At 37.0% G+C, this 25530-nt stretch overlaps 1 protein-coding gene across 1 annotated transcript in view; it reads right to left on the bottom strand.

The window, feature by feature from the left end:
* DNA2 (DNA replication helicase/nuclease 2) overlaps positions 1-18515 on the bottom strand; it is a 49618-nt gene extending 31103 nt beyond the window's left edge. Inside the window, exons 1-5 of the mRNA XM_017667880.3 lie at positions 18367-18515; positions 16549-16725; positions 15492-15675; positions 13738-13883; positions 9765-9896 (exon numbers count right to left, since the gene is read on the bottom strand). Coding sequence (XP_017523369.3) covers positions 9765-9896; positions 13738-13883; positions 15492-15675; positions 16549-16725; positions 18367-18440 — 713 coding nt within the window. The 5' untranslated portion in view covers positions 18441-18515. The remainder of the gene's footprint in view (positions 1-9764; positions 9897-13737; positions 13884-15491; positions 15676-16548; positions 16726-18366) is intronic.
* Between the last annotated feature and the right edge of the window lie 7015 nt (positions 18516-25530).

The following is a 25530-nucleotide window of genomic DNA, read 5'->3' as shown; positions in this document are numbered from 1 at the left end:
ACTGTCCTATAGATTCTAACTCATGTAGTTTTTAAAAATATTTATTGCCTGCCCCTTTCAGTTCATTCCTACTATAATCTTCCTAACTCAGTCCTTTATTTCCTCAGGCCTTGATTACTGTAAAAGTCTCACTACTTAGATTCTTGCAGCCATAATACCAATCTGAATACTTTGATATACGATTATTACACAGATTAATATATAATGGCTTGCATGTGATTGCCCCTGAGGGTAGTAAGGGAAGTGTTCCTTCATGTAAAACCATATCAAACTAGGTAAGCATGAACTGTCTTCCTCCATTATCTATGCAGCATGGGACTTAAAACCACCCAACACTTCAGCCCTATGCCTCCATGACTATCTTCAGGGGAGCTCATGTGCTCCTATACATCTTCATTATTTTCTTTACTTAACCATGAAATGAATCCCTCTCTGCCACCATCAATATTTAAAACTAAGTACTCAACACTGCTTTTTATATTATAAGAGATGTTGATTTTAGTATCTTAACTATTAAATAAGCCAAGAACACATGAATGAGAAAAAAAGGAATATATAAATGTTAAAGGAATTAGAAGAGATGAAAATAATTTTTAAAGCCTCTTATACAAAATTTACTCATTTTCAGAAAAATTATTCTGCCAAAGAAAATTCAGATAGAGCTATTTTTTATTGATCCTACTTTAGACTCAAAGCCATATAAAATACTAAATCTGATGAAAATCTTATATGAAAAGCATAAATTTTCTAGTAATAAAATGTATTTTATATCATATAAAAAGGTTTAAAAAGTATAAGAATTCTGGCTGGCTGAATATATGATTTAGTTGTCTTTCATTGCCTTTGCTAATTTCATGTTATTTAGATCTGCAGCTGTCTTAAAAAATACTAATTTCCTAAGAAAATAAATGCTATCACTACAAAGCTTAACACAGAGGCTTCTCCCTGCACATGGATAACTAGCACAGACCCAGAGGCTGCTCCTTGCGCACAGATGACCAGCAGAGACAGTGGACACGGGCACAGAGACCGGGAGGCATGAAGGGGCTTTGTTCTCAAGGCAGAACACACACTGTTCGTCTGTGACCCCTGCCAGTGCCCTAGGCCATCCCGAGGGCACCACCACCCACAACAGCTTACAGCATTAACCGAGAGGCTGCTCCCTGAGCGTGGTTGACCAGCAAAGGCAGAAGAGAAGGGTGCAAAGACTGGAAAGCATGAAGGGGCTTTGTTCTCACGGCAGAACATACACCACTCGCCTGCAACCCCCGCCAGCCCCTTAGACCATGCTGCCCAAGGCAGCTCGTGATTAACCCAGAGGCTGCTCCCTGCGTGCAGTTGACTGGCACAGAGTGGAGACGCAAAGACCAAGAGCATGAAGGGGCTTTGCTCTTGCGGCAGACCACACGCCACAGGCCGGCAACTCCCACCAGTGCACTAGGCCATCCCGAGGGCCACACTGCCCACAGCAACTCGGGACTAACACAGAGGCTGCTCTCTGCGCACGGTTGACTGGCACAGACAGCAGAGATGGGAGGCATGAAGGGGTACTGGTCTCATGGTAGAACATGCCCTGCTGGCCTACAAACCCCACCAGTGCCTTAGGCCATCCCAAGGACCACCCCACCCATGGCAGCCTAGGAGATTAACCCACAGGATGCTCCCTGTGTGCGGTTAACCAGCACAAACAGCGGAGAAAGGAGAGGCAACCAGCAAGCAGGAAGTGACGTTCTCCCAGCAGACACATGTGCCACTCGCCAGTGACCACTACCATCACCATGAAAAGGCAGAAGAACCTTGTTCAAACCAAAATCCATCAAAAACCAGACAGAGGGCTTGGTGAGACTTAAATCACCAATCTTCCTGAAAAAGAATTTAAAATAAAAGTCATAAGCATGTTGATGGAGCTACAGAGAAATATTCAAGAACTAAAGGATGAATTCAGGAGCGAGATAACAAATGAAACAAACAATGGAAGGATTGAAGAGCAGATTGGATGACGTGGAAGAGACTGTTAATGGAATAGAAATCAGAGAACAGGAATAAAGAGAAGGAGAGGCAGAGAGAGATAAAATGATCTCTAGGAATGAAAGAATATTAAGAGAACTGTGTGATCAATCCAAATGGAACAATATTCGCATTATAGGGGTACCAGAAGAAGAAGAGGAGAGAGAAAAAGGGATAGAAAGTGTCTTTGAAGAAATAATTGCTGAAAACTTCCCCAAGCTGGGGAAGAAAATAGTCTCTCAGACAATGGAAGTCCACAGATCTCCCAATACAAGGTACCCAAGGAGGACAACACCAAGACATATAATAATTAAAATGGCAAAGATCAAACACAAGGACAGACTATTAAAAGCAGCCAGAGAGAGAAATAAGATCACCTACAAAGGAAAACCCATCAGGCTATCATCAGACTTTTCAGCAGAAACTTAACAGGCCAGAAGGGAATGACATGATATATTCAACGCAGTGAAACAGAAGGGCCTCCAACCAAGAACACTGTATCCAACAAGATTATCCTCTAAATTTGATGGAGGGATTATACAATTCCCAGACAAGCAAAAGTTGAGGGAATTTACCTCCCAAAAACCATCTCTACAGTGTATTTTAAAGGGACTGCTCTAGATGGAAGTATGCCTAAGGCTAAATAGCTGTCACCAGAGAAAATAAAACCACAGCAAAGGAAGTAAACCAACTAAATGCAAAATAAATCAGCTATCCACAAAATCAGCCAAGGGAAACACAAACAGTACAGAATAAAACACCTAACATATAAAGAGTGGAGGAAGAAGAAAAAGAAGGAAGAAAAATAAAGAATCATCAGACTGTGTTTATAATAGCATAATAAGTGAGTTAAGTTAGATGGTTAGATAGTAAAGAAGCTGCCCTTGAACTTTTGGTAACCATGAATCTAAAGAGTGCAATGGCAATAAGTACATACCTGTCCATAATCACCCTAAATGTAAATGGTCTCAATGCACCAATCAAAAGATACACAGTCACTGAATGGATAAAAAAAGACTCACCTCAAAGTGTGGGCAAAGGGTCTGTTTGTTTCTATGCAGAAGATCAAGGCCTGGCTTGGATACCCAGAAAATGAACTAAGATACGATACGAGGAGGAGCTTCCGGCATCAGCACTCTCTGGAGGACTTGTGCCGGGGGATGATCATCAAAAAGCCTCCACAGGGATCCGGACGATGCTGCGGTTGTGGCTGCATCCACCCCACCATTTCCTGGACTTGTCATTGGAATGAAGAGGGAGATGTCTAGGCTGGCATGTGCATACAGTGAGACAACGAATTTGACGGGATCTGTACTGTTGGAACTCAACCAGGAGTTGGGAGGGATGCAAGTTGTAGCACTCCAAAATCTTATGACTATAGACTATCTCTGGTTAAAAGAACATATAGGATGTGAACAGATCCCAGAAATGGGTTGCTTTAATTTGTCTGATTTCTCTCAGACTGTTCAAGTACTGTTGGACAATATCCATCATATCATAGACAAATTTTCACAAATGCCTAGGGTGCCTAACTGGTTTTCTTGGCTTCACTGGAGATGGATGGTAATTATAGATTTGCTTTGTTTATGTCACCGTATTCCTATTATGTTAATATGTGAGCGCAAGTTAGTTAGTACTTTAAAACCTATATATGCTTAAGGTACTCTACAAGAAGATATGTCAAAGAAATAATCAATCCTCCCATGTTTTCTTCCATATGCTACCTCTATAGCTTTTCTTCTTCCTTCCTAATTACAACCCTTAAATAGAATTTGTGCCTCATATCGAATTTACCGAGTATCATAATTCCTCCAGGTGGTAAAGATACCTCGAGACAAGTGCTGGGCATAGAAGCCACAGGGCATAAATCTGCAAAGTAAAAAGCTAACCTTTTCAAACAATATGGCTTCTCTCTCACTTACCAACTTTACATTTCCCTGTATGGCCCCAGAAGATGACTGGTTAGCCAGAGACGGATAAGATTCCTCAAGGGAGGAACAACCTAAGACAGGCACAGTCGCAGGGGGGCCATCAGGTGAGAAACTGGGGATCAACAGAGGTGAGGCTCAGAACCTCACCGCCCCTGTTTTGAGAGAAATCTTCTGCATCCGTGGATATTTTGCTGCCCTTGTCTAGCTTGAATTAATACTTAGTCCATAGGCACACACCTGATCATCTACATTTGCCCTCTTACAGCACTAAACTATGTTTTCTACCTTTATCTTGCATCTACCTACCACTTCAGCATTTTATTAAAAATAAAAATAATAATAATAATAAAGGGAGAAATGTGGGATCCACATATAAATCAAGTATAAAAATCAAATGAATATTCATATTTGACCTGATTGTTTATAGTTCATAATGCGTGATCAAAACCAAAAGTTTCTGTGATGAATGCCCGTGTACTGTTCACCATGTAAGAATTTATTCACTATGTAAGAATTCGTTCACCATGTAAGAACTTGTTCGTTATGCTTCAGAAGATTGGAGACTGATGAGAATTAGGCTTGAGATGGATTAATGATTGTGCATTGAGCATTGACCCCCCTATACAGAATTTTATTGTTGTTAACAACCATTTGATCAATAAATATGAGAGATGCCCTCTCAAAAAAAAAAAAAAAAAAAGACTCACCTCCATGCTGACTACAAGAGACTCACTTTAAACCCATAGACATACACAGACTGAAAGTAAAGGGATGGAAAAAGATATTTCATGCAAACAATAGGGAGAAAAAAGCAGGAGCTGCAGTACTTGTATCAGACAAAACAGACTTCAAAACAAAGAAAGTAACAAGAGACAAAGGATATTACATAATGATAAAGGGGTCAGTCCAACAAGAGGATATAACTATTATAAATATCTATGCACCCAACACAGGATCACCTACGTATGTGCAACAAATACTAACAGAATTAAAGGAGGAAATAGAATGCAATGCACTCATTTTAGGAGACTTCAGCACACCACTCACTCCAAAGGACAGATCAACCAGACAGAAAATAAGTAAAAAGACAAAGGCACTGAACAACACATTAGAATAGATGGACCTAACGGACAACTACAGAACACTTCATCCAAAAGCAACAGGATACACATTCTTCTCAAGTGCACATGGAACATTTTCAAGAATAGATCATACACTAGGCCATAAAAAGAACCTTAGTAAGTTCAAAAACATTGAAATTGTACCAACCAGCTTCTCAGACCACAAAGGTATGAAACTAGAAATAAATTACAAAAAGGAAATGAAAAATCCCACAAACTCATGGAGGCTTAATAACATGCTCCTAAATAATCAATGGATCAATGACCAAATAAAAACAGAGATCAAATATATAAAGACAAATGACAAAAATAATTCAACACCGCAAAATCTGTGGGATGCAGCCAAGGCCGTGCTAAGAGGGAAGTATACTGCAATACAGGACAACCTCAGGAAAAAAGAACGATCCCATATGAACAGTCTAAACTCACAATTAACGAAACTAGAAAAGGAAGAACAAATGAGGCCCAAAGTCAGCAGAAGGAGGGACATAATAAAGAACAGAGAAGAAATAAATAAAATCGAGAAGAATAAAACAATAGAAAGAATCAATGAAAGCAGGAGTTGGTTCTTTGAGAAAATAAACAAAATAAATAAACCCCTAGCTAGACTTATCAAGAAAAAAAGAGAGTCTACACACATAAACAGAATCAGAAATCAGAAAGAAAAAAATCACTCTGACACCACAGAAATACAAAGAATTATGAGAGAATACTATGAAAAATTATATGCCAACAAACTGGATAACTTAGAAGAAATGGACAACTTGCTAGAAAAATACAACCTTCCCAGGCTGACCCAGGAAGAAACAGAAAATCTGAATAGACCAATTATCAGCAAGGAAATTGAACTGGTAATCAAAAAACTACCTAAGAACAAAACTCCTGGACCAGATGGTTTCATTGCTGAATTTTATCAAACATTTGGTGAAGACCTAATATCCATCCTCCTTAATGTTTTCCAAAAATAGAAGAGGAGGGAACACTCTCAAACTGATTTTATGAGGCCAGCATCACTCTAATACCAAAACCAGGCAAAGACCCCACAATAAAAGAAAATTACAGACCAATATCCCGGATGAATATACATGCAAAAATACTCAACAAAATATTACCAAACCTAATTTAAAAATATACCAAAAAGATCATCCATCATGATAAACTGGGAGTCATCCCAGTGATGCAAGGATGGTACAACATTCGAAAATCCATCAACATCATCCACATCAACAAAAAGGACAAAAACCACATGATCATCTCCATAGACGCTGAAAAAGCATTTGACAAAATTCAATATCCATTCATGATAAAAACTCTCAACAAAATGGGTACAGAGGGCATGTACCTCAACATAATAAAGGCCATATATGACAAACCCACAGCCAACATTATACTTAACAGCAAGAAGCTGAAAGCTTTTCACCTAAGATTGGGAACAAGACAAGGATGCCCACTCTCCCCACTGTTATTCAACATAGTTCCAGAGGTCCTAGCCATGGCAATCAGACAACACTAAGAAATAAAAGGCATCCACATTGATAAGGAAGAAGTCAAACTATCCCTGTTTGCAGATGACATGATATTGTACATAAAACACCCTAAAGAATCCACTCCAAAACTACTAGATCTAATATCTGAATTCAGCAAAGTTGCGGGATACAATATTAATACATAGAAATCTGTTGCTTGCCTACACATTAATGACAAACTAGCAGAAAGAGAAATCAGGAAAACAATTCTATTCACAATTGCATCAAAAAGAATAAAATACCTAGGAATAAACCTAACCAAGGAAGTGAAAGACCTATACCCTGAAAACTACAAGACACTCATAAGAGAAATTAAAGAAGATACCAATAAATGGAAACACATCCCGTGCTCATGGATAGGAAGAATTAATATAGTCAAAATGGCCATCTTGCCTAAAGCAATCTACATATTCAATACAATCCCTATCAAAATACCAACAGCATTCTTCAATGAACTGGAAAGAAAAAAGGCACTAAAATTCATATGGAACTGCAAAAGACCCTGAATAGCCAAAGGAATCCTGAGAAGGAAGAATAATATGGGGGGAATTAAGCTCCCTGATTTCAAGTTCTACTACAAAGCCACAGTAATCAAGACAATTTGGTACTGGCACAAAAACAGACCCATAGAGCAATGGAAGAGACTAGAGAGCCCAGATATAAACCCAAACATATATGGTCAATTAATATATGATAAAGGAGTCACAGATATACAAAGGGGAAATGACAGCCTCTTCAACAGCCGATGTTGGCAAAACTGGACAGTTACATGTGAGAGAATGAAACTGGATCATTATCTAACCCCATACACAAAAGTAAACTCAAAACAGATCAGACCTGAGTGTAAGTCATGAAACCATAAAACTCTTAGGAAAAAACATAGACAAAAATCTCTTAGACATAAACATGAGCAACTTCTTCATGAACATATCTCCCTGGGTAAGGGAAACAAAAGCAAAAATGAACAAATGGGACTATATTAAACTAAAATGCTTCTGTACAGCAAAGGACACCATCAATAGAAAAGACATCCTACAGTATGGAAGAATATATTCATAAATGACATATCCGATAAGGGGTTGACATCCAAATTATATAAAGAGATCATGTACCTCAACAAACAAAAAACAAACAAATAACCCAATTAAAAAATGGGTACAGGATCTGAACAGACAGTTATCTAAAGAAGAAATTCAGATGGCCAACAGGCACATGAAAAGATGCTCCATACCACTAATCATCAGAGATATGCAAATTAAAACCACAATGAGATATCACCTCACACGAGTTAGAATGGCAAACATCCAAAAGACAAACAACAACAAATGTTGGCAATGTTGTGGAGAAAGGGAAACCCTCTTACACTGCTGGTGGGAATGTAAATTAGTTCAACCATAGTGGAAAGTTGTATTGAGGTTCCTCAAAACACTCAAAATGGAAATACCATTTGACCCAGGAATTCCACTTCTAGGTATTTACCCTAAGAATGCAGCAGCCCAGTTTGAAAAAGACATATGCACCCCTATGTTTATCGCAGCTCTATTTACAATAGCCAAGAAATGGAAGCAACCTAAGTGTCCATCAGTAGATGAATGGATAAAGAAGATGTGGTACATATACACAATGGAATATTATTCAGCCATAAGAAGAAAACAAATCCTACCATTTGCAACAACATGGATGGAGCTAGAGGGTATTATGCTCAGTGAAATAAGCCAGGCGGAGAAAGACAAGTCTGAAATGATTACACTGATCTGTGGAGTATAACAACAAAGCAAAAACTGAAGGAACAAAACAGCAGCAGACTCACAGAACCCAAGAATGGACTAACAGTTGCCAAAGGGAAAGGGACTGGGGATAGTGGTTGGGAATGGAGGGAGAAGGGGAATAAGTGGAATAGGATTAGCACACATAATGTAGAGGGGGGCGCAGGGAAGGCAGTACAACACAGATACGACAAGTAGCGATTCTATAGCATCTTAGCACACTGATAGACAGTGACTGTAATGGGTTATGTGGTGGGGACTTGATAATGGGGGAATCTAGTAACCACAATGTTGCTCATGTAAGTGTATATTAATGATACCAAATTTTAAATAAAAAAATTTAAAAAAACCCTCCGTGCAAACTTTCCAGTGGCTTCCCATCTAATCAGAACAGCAGCCAAAGTCCTCACATGGTTTATAAGTCCCCAGGAGAGCTATTTCTGCTCTCTCCTATCTCACTCTGCTCCAGTCACACTGGAGAGGGTGTGTCACCCATAGGGCTTTTGCCTGGAACCCGATTCCTGGAGACAAGTGCATACCTCCCTCTTCCCATCCTTGAGGCTTCTATTCAACATTATCTTACTAGAGAACTCTTGCATGACCATTTTATGGAAATAGTATGTTCTACCACTACTGATACTACTGACTTTTCTTTCCTTCTTATCCTCCCCATTGTTTTACACTGCATTTATCACAATCTGGTGCCCTGCTGTTGAGCTGTTAGCAGTATAGAAGCGCCATGCAGGAAGTCAGCAACTTTTTTCCCTCACTACTATAATCCCAGCACCTATGACTGGCACATATTAGTGTGGCAAATATTAGTCACTCAGTAAGTTATTTGTTGAATGGATGAATAATGGAAAAGAAAAACGGATTACCTATAAACTTATATTAATGCTACTTCAAGAGGAAAAACAAACAAACCAAATGTCAAATAGCATTAAATGGCTAGACACAGTATTTAAACACAGTACAAATTTATGACAATCAACAAAGATACAGTCCAGAGCAGTAACAAAGAGAAATATATATGAAATTAGGATCCCCCAAGTATTTACAAATTGATTATTTCATTAAAACACTATATAAAATTTTTATTGTAATGAAAATAGAATTTTCTGTTCATTAAATTATTTTCTTGTACTAGAGAGATACTCAGGACTGTAATTTATAAAAAGAGGATATAAAAAGCCTACTTGTAACTTGACCTTTAAAAGGCTTTAATTCAATATATGGATAATATCCTTATTTAAACATATGAACAACATACACATGTCAAAATTCATTGAGCTGTATATAGTAAGATTTGTGCATTTTATGATATGTACCTCAATAAAAAATAAATACAATTAAGGATTTGGATAAATTAATAAAGTACATATGAATATCATATAAACGAAATAGGTTTCTTACAGAGAGAGCTGCATCTGAGGGAAGTCAGCTGAAGTATATTTATGCATGAAATCTCCAGCCCATTTAGAAAATGAAGGAAGATACTCCTCTACTTCCCGTTTTATTTCATCTTGATTCAGGTTTAAGCGGTACCTGCCAAAATAAGAGATTAAATACAAAAGAATTCGAATAAATTAAGTAAGGATAAAAACATCCAAACAAGCAATCCAAGTACCCATCAACTAATAACGGATAAACAAAATGTAATTATACATACAATGGAATTTTATTCAGCCTTAAAAGTAAGACAGCAGAGACCATCAGTCCTCCAAAAAGAGCTGCTTCATCAGGGAAGACAAAATTAGCAACCATAACTCTGCCAAGACTGCTTTTCCTGAGTACATTAGCAACCTCAAGCTGAAAGAATAGCTTAAATTCCTCAAGTCAAGGAACAGCTGACACCAAAATGCTCCAAATGATCACTCTCAGACTACCTTTTCAGAGGCAAACGTTATCATTGGAAGAGGCTGTCTGAAATCTGGCAACTTCTAGCTGATAGAAGAGGATGCAGGTGAGGATATGGGGAAACAAATACTCATACATTGCCAGCAGAAATGTAAACTGGGACAATATCTATACAGAGCAATTGAGCAATATACATCAAAATTTTAAATGTATCCAGACTAGAATCTGTCCTGGAGGAAAATGCTATATAGGACATTACTGGACAAAACTGAAATGTGGACAGATCAGACACAAGTATTCTATCAACATTAAGCTTCCTGAAGTTGGTTAACTGTATTGTGGTTGCATAAAAGAAAATTTTTATTCTTAGGAAATACACACTTAAATACATATCATGGTTTTTCACCTCAGGGACATGAGCCCTGAGCCTGCCTGACTCAGTGTCAGCAAGAATGTGTCATAAGCGAAGTCCTTAGCTAGCAGCAGGTTGCCTCACCAGGCACCCAGCCGTTGAAGGTCACCATGTCCCCGGCTCCAGCCACCACAGGGTAGCCTGAAGAGAAGAGGCCTGAGGCAGGGTGAGTGAGGCCAGATTTGCCCACTGCAGTGGGGACCCCTGAGCCCACAGGGTACCCCAGGATATCAAAGGCAGCTTGGTCTGGTCTCTGGCCAGTATCTTCATGGTACACAGCCCATCATGTACAACAATGTATACTATTTAACCTTAGAAAAATAATCTACACACACACACACACACACACATACACACTAGCTGAATCTAAATACAGTTTGTGGATTTTCTTTGTACTACACTTGCAACTTCTTTCTAAATTTGAAATTACTTCCAAATAAAAAGATTTTTTTAATGTTTAGATGCACATATCCTCTGGCAAATAATCCCACTTCTATGAACTGGGCTTAGGTATGGTATGGACCCACACATTTATGAAATAAAGGATGTGCAAAGGGAGTTATTATAGAATTCTAATAGAAGCAAAGACTGAAATGCCAGGGGGCTACTTAAATAAATTATGCTACATCCACAGAATCAAACATTATACCAATTTTAAATAAAAATGAGAGAGCTCAGTAGGTACTGATATGGAATGATCACTAAAATTTACTCTTTAAGTACATAGTAATGTGCATGGTATGCTGCCATTTACATAACACACGAAACATAAATGTGTGTGTGTGTGTGTATACATACACACTAGACACAGAAATGTTCGAAATCTCTGGAAGGACATAAAAGAAACTGTAAGAGTGGTTGCCTCTGCAGAGAGGAACTGGGTGGCTAGGTAGATAAGGCTGGAAAGTACTTTTACAGCACACTCTCTTGTACTGTTACAGTAACTTATGATATACTTGAATTTATAATCTATTTAGAAATAATAATTTATTATTTAAAAAATACCGCACAATTGAGTAATCTTTTTCTTAAATAACTTTCCCCACTCATCATGGAATTGTTTCTCATTGTCATGATATCTCTAGGTAGATTCTTCCCAGTCTGTCTTTTTACAGACCAGAACTCTTTTTTTAAAATTTTCCAAATAAAATTGGAATTTAAAGAATTCCAGTATTAGTTATTTAACATGCTCTGCATTTAATTTCTCCCTTTATAATTTTAGTCAAGTCACAGCGAAATGACATTAACAGCCTGGTCTTCTCTGAGATTCAGATACTTAAGGTAGGATCTTCAAGCCTAGACTTTTATAGATATGAGAGGGTAGAAGATGAACAGATAAAATCTGTTCTAAGATCTGTAACAAGGTAGAAGAGTCTATGAGAGAGGGTAGAAAAGAACCTGTTATTTTAGGATTTGGGAAATTTTAAAAGTATTCTTTTAAACAGGATTGGCAGTACTGCAGATAGGCACAATTCATGAGAGAATTAGTATTTTCATAATTATGAAATGAAACACATTTTCCCTTACAACTTAGGGTATCATGATAAAAACAATTCAGTGATATACTAGAATCTACTAAGAATGCATTCTGACTTACATAATTTGTGCATTTTTTTAGGTTTCCTCTTTTCTCTACTGTAATGGTGCTATCAGCTCTTAGATTATATATTATGAAGGTGCCTCTCTCCTGCATCTTGGAAACCAGATACATAAGACTATAAGATATTAGTGAAAAGTAACAGATGCTGAGGGCATGAGAAACATTCCATTATGTAAAGTGCACAAGGTTTACTATATGGACATCATAAATTATGAGCAAGGCTACTCAGAACACTGTCATCTTCCATCCTGGTATTTAAGTTGGGTCTGTACTAATCAGGCTCCCTAATACCTGAATGCCTGCAATTCCCCTGCCCTTGGAGGAGAGCTGGATTTAGTGACTTGCACCAAATGAATAAAAAAAGCAGAAGTGACAAAGGAGGAATGCAGAGACTGGGTTATAAAAGGCCTGTTTGTTCTTTCTTGGATCCTTCAATCTCAGGAAGCTGCCACCTTGTCATGCAGACACATCAGGCAGCCCTGTGGAGAGAGGTGAGGGACTGAGGCCTCATGAGCAGGTTCTCCCACCTTGATCAAGCTTTCAAATGCCCGCAGCCCCACAGCAGAGACCTTGAGCCAGAACTCCTCATTAAGTGACCTCCAAATTCCTGATTTACAGAAACCATGATAGAACATTAGATGTTTGTCATTTTAAGCCACTAAGTTTTGATGTGATTTGTTTCAGGGCAATGATCAATACAATACAAAACAGGTAAGTTATCATCATATGCTGATTAGGATATGAAAAAAATTTTTTTAACCTGAAATGCAAAGTGGCAAATAAAGCAGTAACTCTTAAAGCAAAAACTTCATCTACTTATATTCTGAATGCCATGCTTTGTGGTCCTGACCAAATGACAACTTCTCTGTGCTTCAGTTTCTTCATTTTTACAGGTTGCTATTAGAGTCTATAACGTAAGATGCTTGAAAGCACTTAACACAGTGCCTGACATATGGCAGGATTCTAAAGTGTTTTTAGGACAATAGATTGTAGGTCATTAGTAAAATGGGTTGTGTGGAATTTTGGAACACATTTTTCCCATAAAAGTGAAACAATTATGGGAAAAGTAAGTTAATGTCAACTAGTTTGCAAATCAAAATCACCACTAATAAAAACATTTCTGTGAATCTAAAGGTAACTTGCTCAGTCATAAAACTGGCAAAGTTAGAATCTGAAAACAGGTCCACCTACCTCTCACACCCATACAATTTTCAGTATGTCACATGTTTCTAGAAGTAGGGGAAAAAGTTTTTCACACTTTCTGAGAGCACCTGAGGATTCTACCATGTGCAAGTCAGAATATTTAGATATTTTTAACCAAAGAGATTCTATTCTACAATTTCAGAAGCTCTATAATTTCTATAGAACTGCAATGGGGCAATACAACCCTGGTATCTTATTCATTCTAGTATTACACGGATTTAAATTTAATACTCTAATAACCAAATACCTTATGGACTCTAGAAAAGAAGTTATATAATAGAACTGTATCTACAGTTTCTCTCATAACTACTTACATTTCTTTCAGATGCCTTATCTCCTGAACAGTTTGAAAAGCAAATTCTTGTAGTTTCTCCGGGACAAAGCTAGCACTTACTGCTTTTTGAAATACTTCATGGAGAATTGTACCAATCAGCATTTGGCGTGTGGCTGGATCAGAACTCTTAAAAAAAAAATTACATGAACATTTTATTTTACTTATTAACAGATATGACTATATATTTATTAATTAACCTATTAAACCACCATAGCCAAAGCATACTGGTGAGGCATATGCGAAACAATTTTTTTTTGGTGAGTGGAATTATAGGTGACTTTTACTTTTTTTCTGTTTGGAATTACCTGAACTATTTTACAAGTATGTTACTTTTTTTAAAATCTGCATTTTCCATTTTGAAAAAAAGTAAAATAACCTTTATGAAGTTCAACATATGCTCAAATATAACATGTTTTTCTCTATTTTCACTTCATAATCTACCTAAACAGAAAAGTCAATAAAGGCATAGCTTAAAAACTAATGTAAGTAAAAGATATTATTCAAACATAAAATTTAAACTTAGAGCAGAGACTTCTGAATCATTCTCTCCACTTAAAAAGAAACAGTATTTTGCAATTAACTTTCAAAGCCTAGCCCTCCCACTTAAAGCTATCAAAATAAAGTCAATCATAACATGCATTAGGAATTTTAAAAATTTAGAGAGGAACTCTCTGTACTATTTATGCAAGTTCTATATAAATCTAAAACAGTAAGTTTTTAAAAGATTAATATTCAGGTCTGCTTTATAACAGATGGTTACATGAGAAGTTGCTAGTTTCCTCCACAATTAAAGAAGAAAAGCTGATTTAAAAAAGCAACTACAAATAACCAATAACTGAGACTATGAGAGAACCTATTTAGGTATGTTTTTTTTCTCTTCTTGCTTAGCTATATTTTTGATTTTCTAAATGCATATAGGTTAATTGTGTAATTAAGAAAATACCCTGAAAGAAAAAGCAAACTTTTAACAAATAAAAACCCAGGTTCTTCAACAAATAAATGGGATTGAAACAAAGGGGATAGATGTAAGTCAGAACTAATATAGATGAAAAATTTATGACACATATTAAGCAAACATAATTAAAAGACCTTGTTTGGATACTGATTCTAATAAACTAATTGAATAAGAAGATATTTTTAATAAAAGACAATAGAGACAAGATTAACTTAAGACAGATTTACAGAATTCCTTTTAATTTTATCATATATGATAAAGATACTATACTCGTATTTTTTTTAAATGCTCAGGTTTCATTTACTTGCAAAATAATATAATGTTTAGGAACGGCAAAATGGGTACATAGGAGTTATTACAATCATTCCTGTGTTATGTTTGAAACTTTCCATAATAATTTTTTAAAAAGGTAACTCACATTTTTTTTTAGTTTATTGGGAATTACATAAAGCCAGGTTTGGAAATACCTACATGTATTAAATTAAAAACTGTATTACTTAATCTTCTGGTCATTAGAATTAATTATTTTATTAAGTGCTGAATAAGATTCAAAGGATTCAAGCACCTGGCCTTGAGTCCCAGCCCTGTCACTTACGACCTACAATAACTTTGGACAAGTCACTTAACCTCTCTGAGCTTGATTTTTCTTCCCCATAAAATGCAGATGATTAATACCATCTACCTCATAGGACTGGGGGAGGATTAAATGAAATAAAAGTGTAAAAGTGCTCTGTAAACTCTAAGACCCTGCAGAAACATTATGTGTTAATATTATTCACCCTAAAAGTTTCACTGAGGACAGCTCTTCTCATACATCGAATGCTTCTGGCTATGCTTGTACCAGAAATCAGCATATCTGGATATAGAATCAAATATCCAAAATTTTCATCTATTATCCAAGTATCAGATACACAGTCTCCCTCCAAATGAATGATGTCCCCTGGCTCTACTGGTACAGAAAACCTAAAAATAAAACAAAGGTAAAATACACAAGTTTAGATTCCTACACTTAAACATAATAAGGAAGCTTCAAAAAGTAAACAACTATTTTACCTGAAGGAATAAGTACTCTAAACTTACAGATCTTTAAAAAAAATTAATACTAGAATGCAGTCTTCTCAATCAACTCCTAGTTTCTCTGCCCCTTCCTACCTTTGAAACACCCTTGAGAATATCCATGGGTTTTCCTTAATCCCAAAAAGGAAAACTGCTTAGTGTTAAGCATCACCTACTGCAAAAACTATCAAGTCTCTAACAGTGTAATATATAGCTCCAATTATGGATTAGGTTGTTTTAATAATAATTCTCTTGTTCTTAATGCTTAAAGCATATCTACAGCTTCTGTAAATCTAGAGGCATGAAGTCAAATTCAAAGTAGCAAGCATAAAATCATATTTATCTAGTTCAAACCATCCCATTTACAGCCTCCATGTTCTCTGTATCAACCCTTGACCCTTTATGTTCCACACTTGGCTTGAGTAAAAAAAAAATCTAAGGTCTAAGAATGTTCTTATGCTGTAATTTTGTGGTTAGTGAGAACAAATACGAGTTTTAAGCTGCAATATTAAAACAGAAAGTACTGGGAAATAGGACAATAGTCATTTAGTAAGTCCCTTTGTACTTGATTTTCAAATGCAATAAAAATCAAGTTTTAGAACAGGGACTTGCGATGCTGGGTTAATAGGCACAATTTTTATGTAGAATTAATTCAGGTTCATATCTACTCCCTTTATTAACAAAAAATTACAGCAACATCCACACAAGCCCCACAACATCCACACAACGGGATGGGTTTAAGTGCTGCCCTTAAGACTCTACTAGATAAGAAAAAATTACCAGTCATTCCTAAGGATACACAGTTCTTTATCTAGCGACTGGGAAGCAGTGATGATTAGGTGCTTTTCATGGTTTCCTTCTTCATTCTGTACAATATTGACTGCTAATACCAGGTAACGGTTATCCATTCCTTGGCTCAGAACTGTTTTAGAAAAGGAAGCTTCAACCTTCTGAAACCTAAAGCATACACATACAAAAATTACTGCAGCACAAACACGAAATAAGCCATTCAATCTCCTTTATCTACACACCAACCTTCTAGGTTTCTAGGTTTGTTTCTTCTGGAAAGTTTATCACAATGTCCGTTGGCCAAAATAGGTAAAAATTGATTGAGAGAATAAGGGCATAGAATTTCTATTATAAAAACTCCCCAGAAACAATGTCATTTAAAACATGCTTATGATATGGATTTTTCCAAATACTGTATAAACTCTCTGAGGAGCTCTCCAGGACATCATGATTAAGAGGATTAAGGATAAACTTACAAATATTAAACAACAAATTCCAACTATCAGTGTAAACAACCTTCCCGAAATAGCAGTAAAAGGAATTGTCTTGGACACTGTCCATGTTTCCTGTAGCTTCTGTAAGGTTCATATCTACTCCCTTTATTAACATTATTAAAAAAGTAACTTTTAATAACTGCAGCACAGAAGTTTTTTTTAAATGCTCAGGTTTCATTTACTTGCAAAATGGTTTCCATTACCATTTACACCAGCTGAGGGTGCAGAGTTCTCTCTGGGATGTTTCTCCAACTAAACAAGAAAATCATCCAGTTGTTTCAATTTACTTTTATAAAGACATTTAAAGGTGGCTGGAACTCCCTAAATTCGGGCTCCTCGTTCCGGAACCCTGAGTACTTAGAAATGTAGTTCAACCTACTATGTAATGCAGAAAATCCTTACATTAAATCTCATTGCGTATCAACTAGCCCCTGCTTTGTAAAGAAAACAAGCTTAATACATTTATCTCATTCCTTTACAGAGTAATTAAAAAATTTCTTCTATAAAATGGGCAATTTCACAATACTTTTATTACCCACTAATTCTAGCCGCCTGAAAACTAAGCAAAATAATCCCTCCTTTGGAAAACATAAATTCCTCTAAGTCTTTCTAGTTTGACTGCAGTTAAATCTTCATCAGTGACAGTCCAACAGAGCCAGTCATTACCTCTCCAATTATTAACACTGAACGCTTTTCACATTACCCTAAAATTATCTGTCACCCAACCCTAGGTTCTATTATATAGTAAACTCTTCAGTCACCTACCCACACACACACACACACCCCGTAGCCTCTGGCCAAGAATTTCCCAAGGTCAGCTGAGAAGCCTTAAGGATCTCCCAAAAGGCACTGCGGATCGTAACACAAAATGCAAAGATCCGTCCACAATAATTAATATAATTACTATTACTATTGAAAATAGTTCCACACTATGACTGTGGGTCAAGTTTCCCTTACCATTTACACCAGCTGAGGGTGCAGAGTTCTCTCTGGGATGTTTCTCCAACTAAACAAGAAAATCATCTAGTTGTTTCAATTTACTTTTATTAAGACATTTAAATGTGGCTGGGACTCCCTAAATTCGGAAAAGAGGTAGTATCAAGGGAAAGAAAGATCTGCTGAGTGAGGGAATCTTCGGACTCCGGCCTGAGTGTGGCTCCAAAAAGAACCCAGTGAAGCAGACCCCAGTTCCGGAAACTGCTCAGGGAACCCGAAAATCCCGAGCCGGGATCTGGGGAGGCGCGGTGCGGCCTCTCCCGCTCCTTTCTTTCAAATCTCCCGCTTTGCTCCCAGGCCCTCCCTCCCCTCGGCTCACAGTTCCGCCGGCGGCGCAGCCTCCTCCCCGAAACTCTTCTCCATCAGCAGCTCCAGTTCGTCCAGCTGCTCCATCCCGGGCGTAGACTGTCGCCGGATAAAACCCCGGGAATCCAGAGCAAAGCTGAAAATAAAAGGCGCGCCAGTCCGCGAGGCGCCGCGCGCATGCGCCGACGCGCCTAGGTCCCAAGTGACCTGCGCAGCCCGCCCCTCCCTCGCCCGGCGCGTGGCTCTTGGAGCGCCGCACCTGGGCGATGCAAGCGCGCATCGCGCATTTGCCCCCTCGCTCTTGGGTTTGGAAAACCGTAGTCTGCATAATCTGGCCCAGACTAAATGCTCCGGGCATCTTTCTAGACCAGGCAACCCGTGCCCAACACACGCTCTTATTTTAAACAAAACCATTTGCAGTTGCCCAAACCCAGACCTTTGGAATTTCACATTCTCTTTGAAAACATCCTCTCCGCTTTCTGGAAAACTCATTGAGAAAATAGAAGCTGTCAGGATTTTCCTACAAAACTTAATCTACAGAACTGCTCATATCTGCACCTGTTTTATAATCTCTTTCCACTTTTTTCAACAATGGACAAAGCGTTCTTCTTGTCAGTGGGCAATTTCTATATTTGTACTCGGGATCCCAGGGTCTCTAGCATTCTCCAAAGCATTGCTGCTTCATTTATTCCCTCATTTTCTTGTATCATCGATCTGGCCCTTACTAGTGGATTGCTCCCAGGTTTCTAATGTGGCCCAGTGTCTTCCACCTTTTAAAGATGTTATCTTAGTGAAAATTATTCCATCCCTCTCGTGACCACAGTCCACAGCAAGCTTCTTTAAAGGATTTTCTTACAGGCTCTCCCATTTCATTCCTATTCATTTTCAATTTTTAAAATTAAAAATTTGTTTATTTTACATACACAGAACATTAAAAACCACCTTTAAAATCAACATACATAATATTTAAAATATATGGAAATGTGTAAAGAATAATAAAATGATCACCTGATAAGACTATCACCCATCTTAAAAATATAATCTTTACCAAAATTTGTCTTTCACATTCATGTTTTCTTATATAAATATTATGAGCAACATCTTGGGTGAAAAAAATGGAAAAGCCTTGTCTGTAATAGATTAGCTACCTGTGACACCACACTAAACCCGTTTTCCTCCAACCTCACAGACCCTACTCAATCTCCTGTACTGTCTTCATTTCCTGCTCAGCCTCTAAATGTTGAAAGGCCTCAGAATTCAGCTCTGGACAAAATTAACTCCTAACTCCCTAGGTTATTTCATCTATTTCCATGGTTTTAAATACCATCTCTATCCTACCAGTTCTCAAAGAGGTGCTTATAGACGAGGCTTTTCTTCTGAATTCAAAAATTCAACTGCCTACTTGACATCTACAACACTTGGGAGGAGGGCTCAATTATAAAATAGCCAAATGGAATTTTTTATTTCCTGACAAACCTATTATTCTCTTCAGTAATAGCACTATCCACCCAGAGGATAAGGCCAGAAACCCAGAAATAATCTTTGAATCCTTTCTGTTAGCCCCTACATCCAATCCATAGGCAGATCTATAGATTCTGTCTCTTAAACGATCTTAAATCTCTTCATTGTGTTCCATCTTCACTGTCACTACCTAAACATTACCTCCCACCTGGAAAACTGCAATACTCTTACAGGTACTTCCATTCTTATCTCCCTGCAATTCAGTCCTTTTCCCCAATACTTCATCGTGAAAATTTTCAAATGTATGGGAAAGCTAAAAGGATTATATAACAAAAACCCATATGCCTATCTCCTAGATTTTACAATGAACATTTTGCTGTTTTTGACCTATCATGTGTATCTATCTATTCCTCTATCCATCCATGAATTCAGGCTTTTTAAAGTACATTGTTAAATAGGAGACATCAGTGCATTTCACCCCTAAACACTTTAGCATACATATCATTAGCTAGAATTCAATATTTTACAGTACTTCGTAAATTTTTATGTAAGTTTTACATGTAAAATTTTTTAATTTACATAAAACAAAATGCACAAATCTTGTGTTCCATTTGCTGAGTTTTGCCAAGTGCGTTTAACAAACCCCTTCAGAAGAAGCAGTTAAGATCATTCCAGAAAGTTCTCTCATGCCCCATCCCAGGCAATTCCCACATCCATCCCCACTGGAGAGTAAACCACTAGTTTTTTGTTTTTTGTTTTTTATTCCATCAGAGATTGGACTTACCTATTCTAGAACTTCATATAAATGGAATCATAGGATACATACTATTTTATGTCAGACTTCTTTCACTCAGTATTGCAGATTCATCTGTTATGTTACGTGAATCAGTAGTTTATTCCTTTTTTATTGCCAAATGACAGTCTGTTGGACCAGTCTCCTCTTGATCTATATTTATATCTTGGACTATCTATATTATTTTGCTATCTTGAATAAAAATGTTACAGATATCCTTATACCAGTCTTTTTGTGGACATATGCTTTTCTCTTAGGTAAGTATGTTGGAGAGAAATTTCTGGGCCATGTTTAGGTTTATAAGATACTGCCAGACCTTTATCCAAGGGGTTGTAATATTTTACACTACCACCAACAATGTATGAGAATTCCAGTTTGTGCATATTCTTGACAACATTAGATGCTGTCAGTCTTTTTCATCTTAATTTGCACTTCCCATCATTAATGACACTGAGTACTTTATCACATGCTTGGCCATATCTGTATCTTCCTATGTAAAATATCTGTTTAAATCTATTTCCAAATTTTTTACATTGTACTGTCCTATTATTATTGAGTTTTAGGCATTCTTTTTTCTTCTTCTTCTCTTGCAGAATTGTTTTTACACTTTTTTAAATAATTTTTTTATTAAGGTATCATTGAAATACACTCTTATAAAGATTTCACATGAAAAACAATGTGGTTGCTACATTCAGCCACACTATTGAGTACCCCCACCCCATGCCCCATTGGAGTTATAGGAATTCTTTATATAATTCTAGATACAAGACCTTTGTCAGATAGATTTTGCAAGTATTTTCTCCAAGTCTCTGGTTTGCCTATTCATCAACAAGATCTTTAGAAATAGAGCCTCTTTATTCTCCGTGAAATCTAATTTATGCATTTTTCTTCCATACTTTTTGCTCTCTATGACCTAAGGAATGTTTTCCAACCCATAAGTAATGAAGACACTCCCCTGTGTTTTATTCTTGAAGTATGCTGTTTTATTTTTCATTTATATCTATAAGCCATGTGTGTGGCATGAGGCTGAGTTCTCCCCTCACTCCCTCCCCAAGTGCATATCCAGGTTTTCCAGTAGCATTTGTTGAAAAGACTTTCTTTCCCATTGAATTGTTTTTACACCTTCGTTAAAAAATCAAATAACCGAATGAGTACAGGTCTTTTTCTGGGCTCTCTATTCTGTTCCTTTGGTATTTGTTGATCCATATGCCAGTACCACACTGTCATGATTACTACAGTTTTACAGTAAATCATACAGTCAGGGATGTCTTTGTCCTTTTTAAAGAGTGCTATGGATATTCTACGTCCTTTGCATTTCTACATATATATATTTGAATCAAGTGGTAAATTTCTACAAGAGAAACTGCTGGAATTGATTGAGATTGACTTGAATCTAGAAATCAATTTGGGAGAATTGATTTCTTTACAATACAGAGATTTCTAATTCATTAACATGGTTTCTCTCTCCATTTACCTAAATCTTCTTTAATGTCTCTCAGCAACATTTTGTAATTGACAGTGAAGAGATCTTGCACATCTTTTGTTAAATTTAACTATGTTATCTTTTTTATGCTATTATAAATGAAATTGCTTTTAAATTGTTTTCTAATTGCTTTCTGCTACTACGTAAAAATACTTATTATGATTATTTACCTTATGTCTTGAGACCTTGCTAAATTCACTTGTAAGTTCTAATAGCTGTTCTGTAGATTCATTAAGCCTTTCTACATGAATAATCATGTTGTCTGCGAATAGAGGCATTTACTTTTTCTTGTCTGATCTTTATGCTTTTATTTCATTTTCTTACCTAACTTCACTAGTTAAATACAAGTTGTAACACTGAGCATCCTTGTCCTCTACCTGATTTTAGGGGGAAAGCATTCAATCTTTCACCATTAACTATGATGCTGGCTGTAGGTTTTTCATGGATAGCTATTATGGTTTATCTAATACTATGGAAACAAAAATAATAACAAAACAAACCCCCAAAACTTAGGGTCTTAAAACAACAAGGATAATTTTTTTAGCTTAAAAAATTTCAATTTGGGCAGGGCTCAGTGGGGAAAGCTTGTCTCTGTTCCATGAAGCATCGCTAGGAGCCAGAAGACCCACTTCAAAGATGGCTTACTCAAAAGGCTAGCAAGTTGAAGCTGGCTGTCAGTTCTTCTACAGGGCCTGCTTGGCTTCCTCACCGCATAGCGGCTGCATTCCAAGAGCAATTATTCCAAAATAACAGATGGAAGCTGTTTCAGAGTTATGACATAACCTCAGCAGTCACATAACGACACTTCCACTGTAGTCTCAGGCCCACCCAGCCAGATTCAAGGGCAGGGAGCACAGTCTCTATCTCTTGGTGGGATGAGTGTCAGTGAAACATGAAAAGAGCATGTAATATGGGATGTATTGTTGGAAAATATAATCTGACAAAATGCCCTTTTTCAAATTGAGGGAAGTCTCTTCTATTCTAATGTGATTCGCTTTGGGGATTTTTTTTTGCTATCATTAATCTACAATTACATGAGCAACACTATGGTTACTAGACTCCTCCATCACCAAGTACCCCCCACATACCCCATTACAGTCACTGTCCATCAGAGTGTAGTTAGATGCTATAAAAACAAGACTAGTCTTCTCTGTGTTGTACAGCCCTCCCCCAGACCCCACCTACATTATGTGTGCAATTCATAATGCCCCTTTTTCCCACTTGTTCCTCCCTTCCCACCCATCCTCCCCAGTCCCTTTCCCTTTGGTAACTATTAGTCCATTCTTGGGTTCTGTGACTCTGCTGCTGTTTTGTTCCTTCAGTTTTTTTCTTTGTTCTTATACTCCACAGATGAATGAAATCATTTGATACTTCTTTTTCTCCAACTGGCTTATATCACTGAGCATAATACCCTCTAACTCCATCCCTTATCAGGTATGTCATTTAGGAATATATTATCCCATACTGTAGGATGTCTTTCTGTTTGATTGATGGAGTCCTTTGCTGAAAAGAAGCTTTTTTTTTTGGTATCATTAATCTACAATTACATAAGGAACATTATGTTTACTAGGTTCCCCCCTTCACCAAATCCCCCGCACAAACCCCATTTCAGTCACTGTCCATCAGTGTAGTAAGATGCTATAGAATCACTATTTGTCAGCTCTGTGTTGCACAGCCCTCCCTGTGTCTCCCCCCACATTATACATGCTAATTGTAATTATGTGGAGGATGATGTTGATGGATTTTTTAACGTTCTACCAACCTTCATCCCTGGCATAAATCCTACTTGATCATGATGTATGATCTTTTTGATGTATTTTTGAATTTGGTGTGCTAATATTTTGTTGAGTATTTTTGCACCTATGTTCATCAGGGATATTGGTCTGTAATTTTCTTTTTTTGTGGTGTTTTTGCCTGGTTTTGGTATTAGAGTGATGCTGGCCTCATAGAATGAGTTTAGAAGTAGTTCCTCTTCTTCTACTCCTTGGAAAACTTTAAAGAGGATGGGTATTAGCTCTCCACTAAATGTTTGATAAAATTCAGCAGTGACGGCATCTGGTTCAGGAGTTTTGTTCTTACGTAGTTTTTTGATTACTGATTCAATTTTGTTGCTGGTAATTGGTCTGTTCAGATTTTCTGTTTCTTCCTTGGTCAGTCTTGGAAGGTTGTATTTTTCTAGAAAGTTGTCCATTTCTTCTAGATTTTCGAGTTTATTAGCATAAAATTTTTCATAGTATTCTCTCATAATTCTTTGTATTTCTGTGGTGTTGGTAGTGATTTTTCCTTTCTCATTTCTGATTCTGTTTATGTGCATAGACTCTTTTTTTCTTGAGAAGCCTGGCTAGAGATTTACCTAGTTTATTTATTTTCTCAAAGAACCAGCTCTTGGTTTCACTGATTTTTTCTATTGTTTTATTCTTTTCAATTTTATTTACTTCTTCTCTGATCTTTATTATGTCCCTCCTTTTGCTGGCTTTAGACCTCATTTGTTCTACTTTTTCCAAATTCAATAATTGTGACTTTAGACTATTCATTTGGGATTGCTCTTCCTTCTTTAAATAGGCCTGGATTGCTATATACTTTCCTCTTAAAACTGCTTTCGCTGCATCCCACAGATGTTGGAGCTTTGTTCTGTTGTTGTCATTTCTTTCCATATATTGCTTGATCTCTGTTTTAATTTGGTCATTGATCCATTGATTATTTAGGAGCATGTCGTTAAGCCTCCATGTGTTTGTGAGCCTTTTTGTTTTCTTTGTACAATTTATATCTAGTTTTATACCTTTCTGATCTGACAAGTTAGTTGGTAGAATTTCAATGTTTTTTAATTTACTGAGGCTCTTTTTGTGGCCTAGTATGTGGTCTATTCTGGAAAATGTTCCATGTGCATTGAGAAGAATGTGTATCCTGTTGCTTTTGGATGTAGAGTTCTATAGATGTCTGTTAGGTCCATCTATTCTAGTGTGTTGTTCAGTGCCTGTGTGTCCTTACTTATTTGCTGTCTGGTGGATCTGTCCTTGGGAGTAAGTGGTGTGTTGAAGTCTCCTACAATGAATGCACTGCATTCTATTTCCTCCTTTAATTCTGTTAGTATTTGTTTCACATATGTAGGTGCTCCTCTGTTGGGTGCATAGATATTTATAATGGTTATATCCTCTTGTTTGACTGACCCCTATATCATTAGGTAATGCCCTTCTTTATCTCTTATTACTTTCTTTGTTTTGAAGTCTATTTTGTCTGATATGAGTACTGCAACACCTGCTTTTTTCTCGCTATTGTTAGCATGAAATATCTTTTCCCATCCCTTCAGTATTTTTTGTCATTAAAATACATATACATATTTTTACCTTTTTTATTTTGATATCAGTAATGTACAATTACTTGAACAATATTATGGTTACTAGACTCCCCTCATTATCAAGACCCCCCCACATACCCCATTA

Source organism: Manis javanica, chromosome 7 (genome assembly GCF_040802235.1).
Source record: "Manis javanica isolate MJ-LG chromosome 7, MJ_LKY, whole genome shotgun sequence".
NCBI classification, from domain to species: Eukaryota; Metazoa; Chordata; class Mammalia; order Pholidota; family Manidae; genus Manis; species Manis javanica.
Note: the sequence above shows the minus strand (reverse complement) of the source record. Positions and strands in the feature narration are given on the sequence as shown.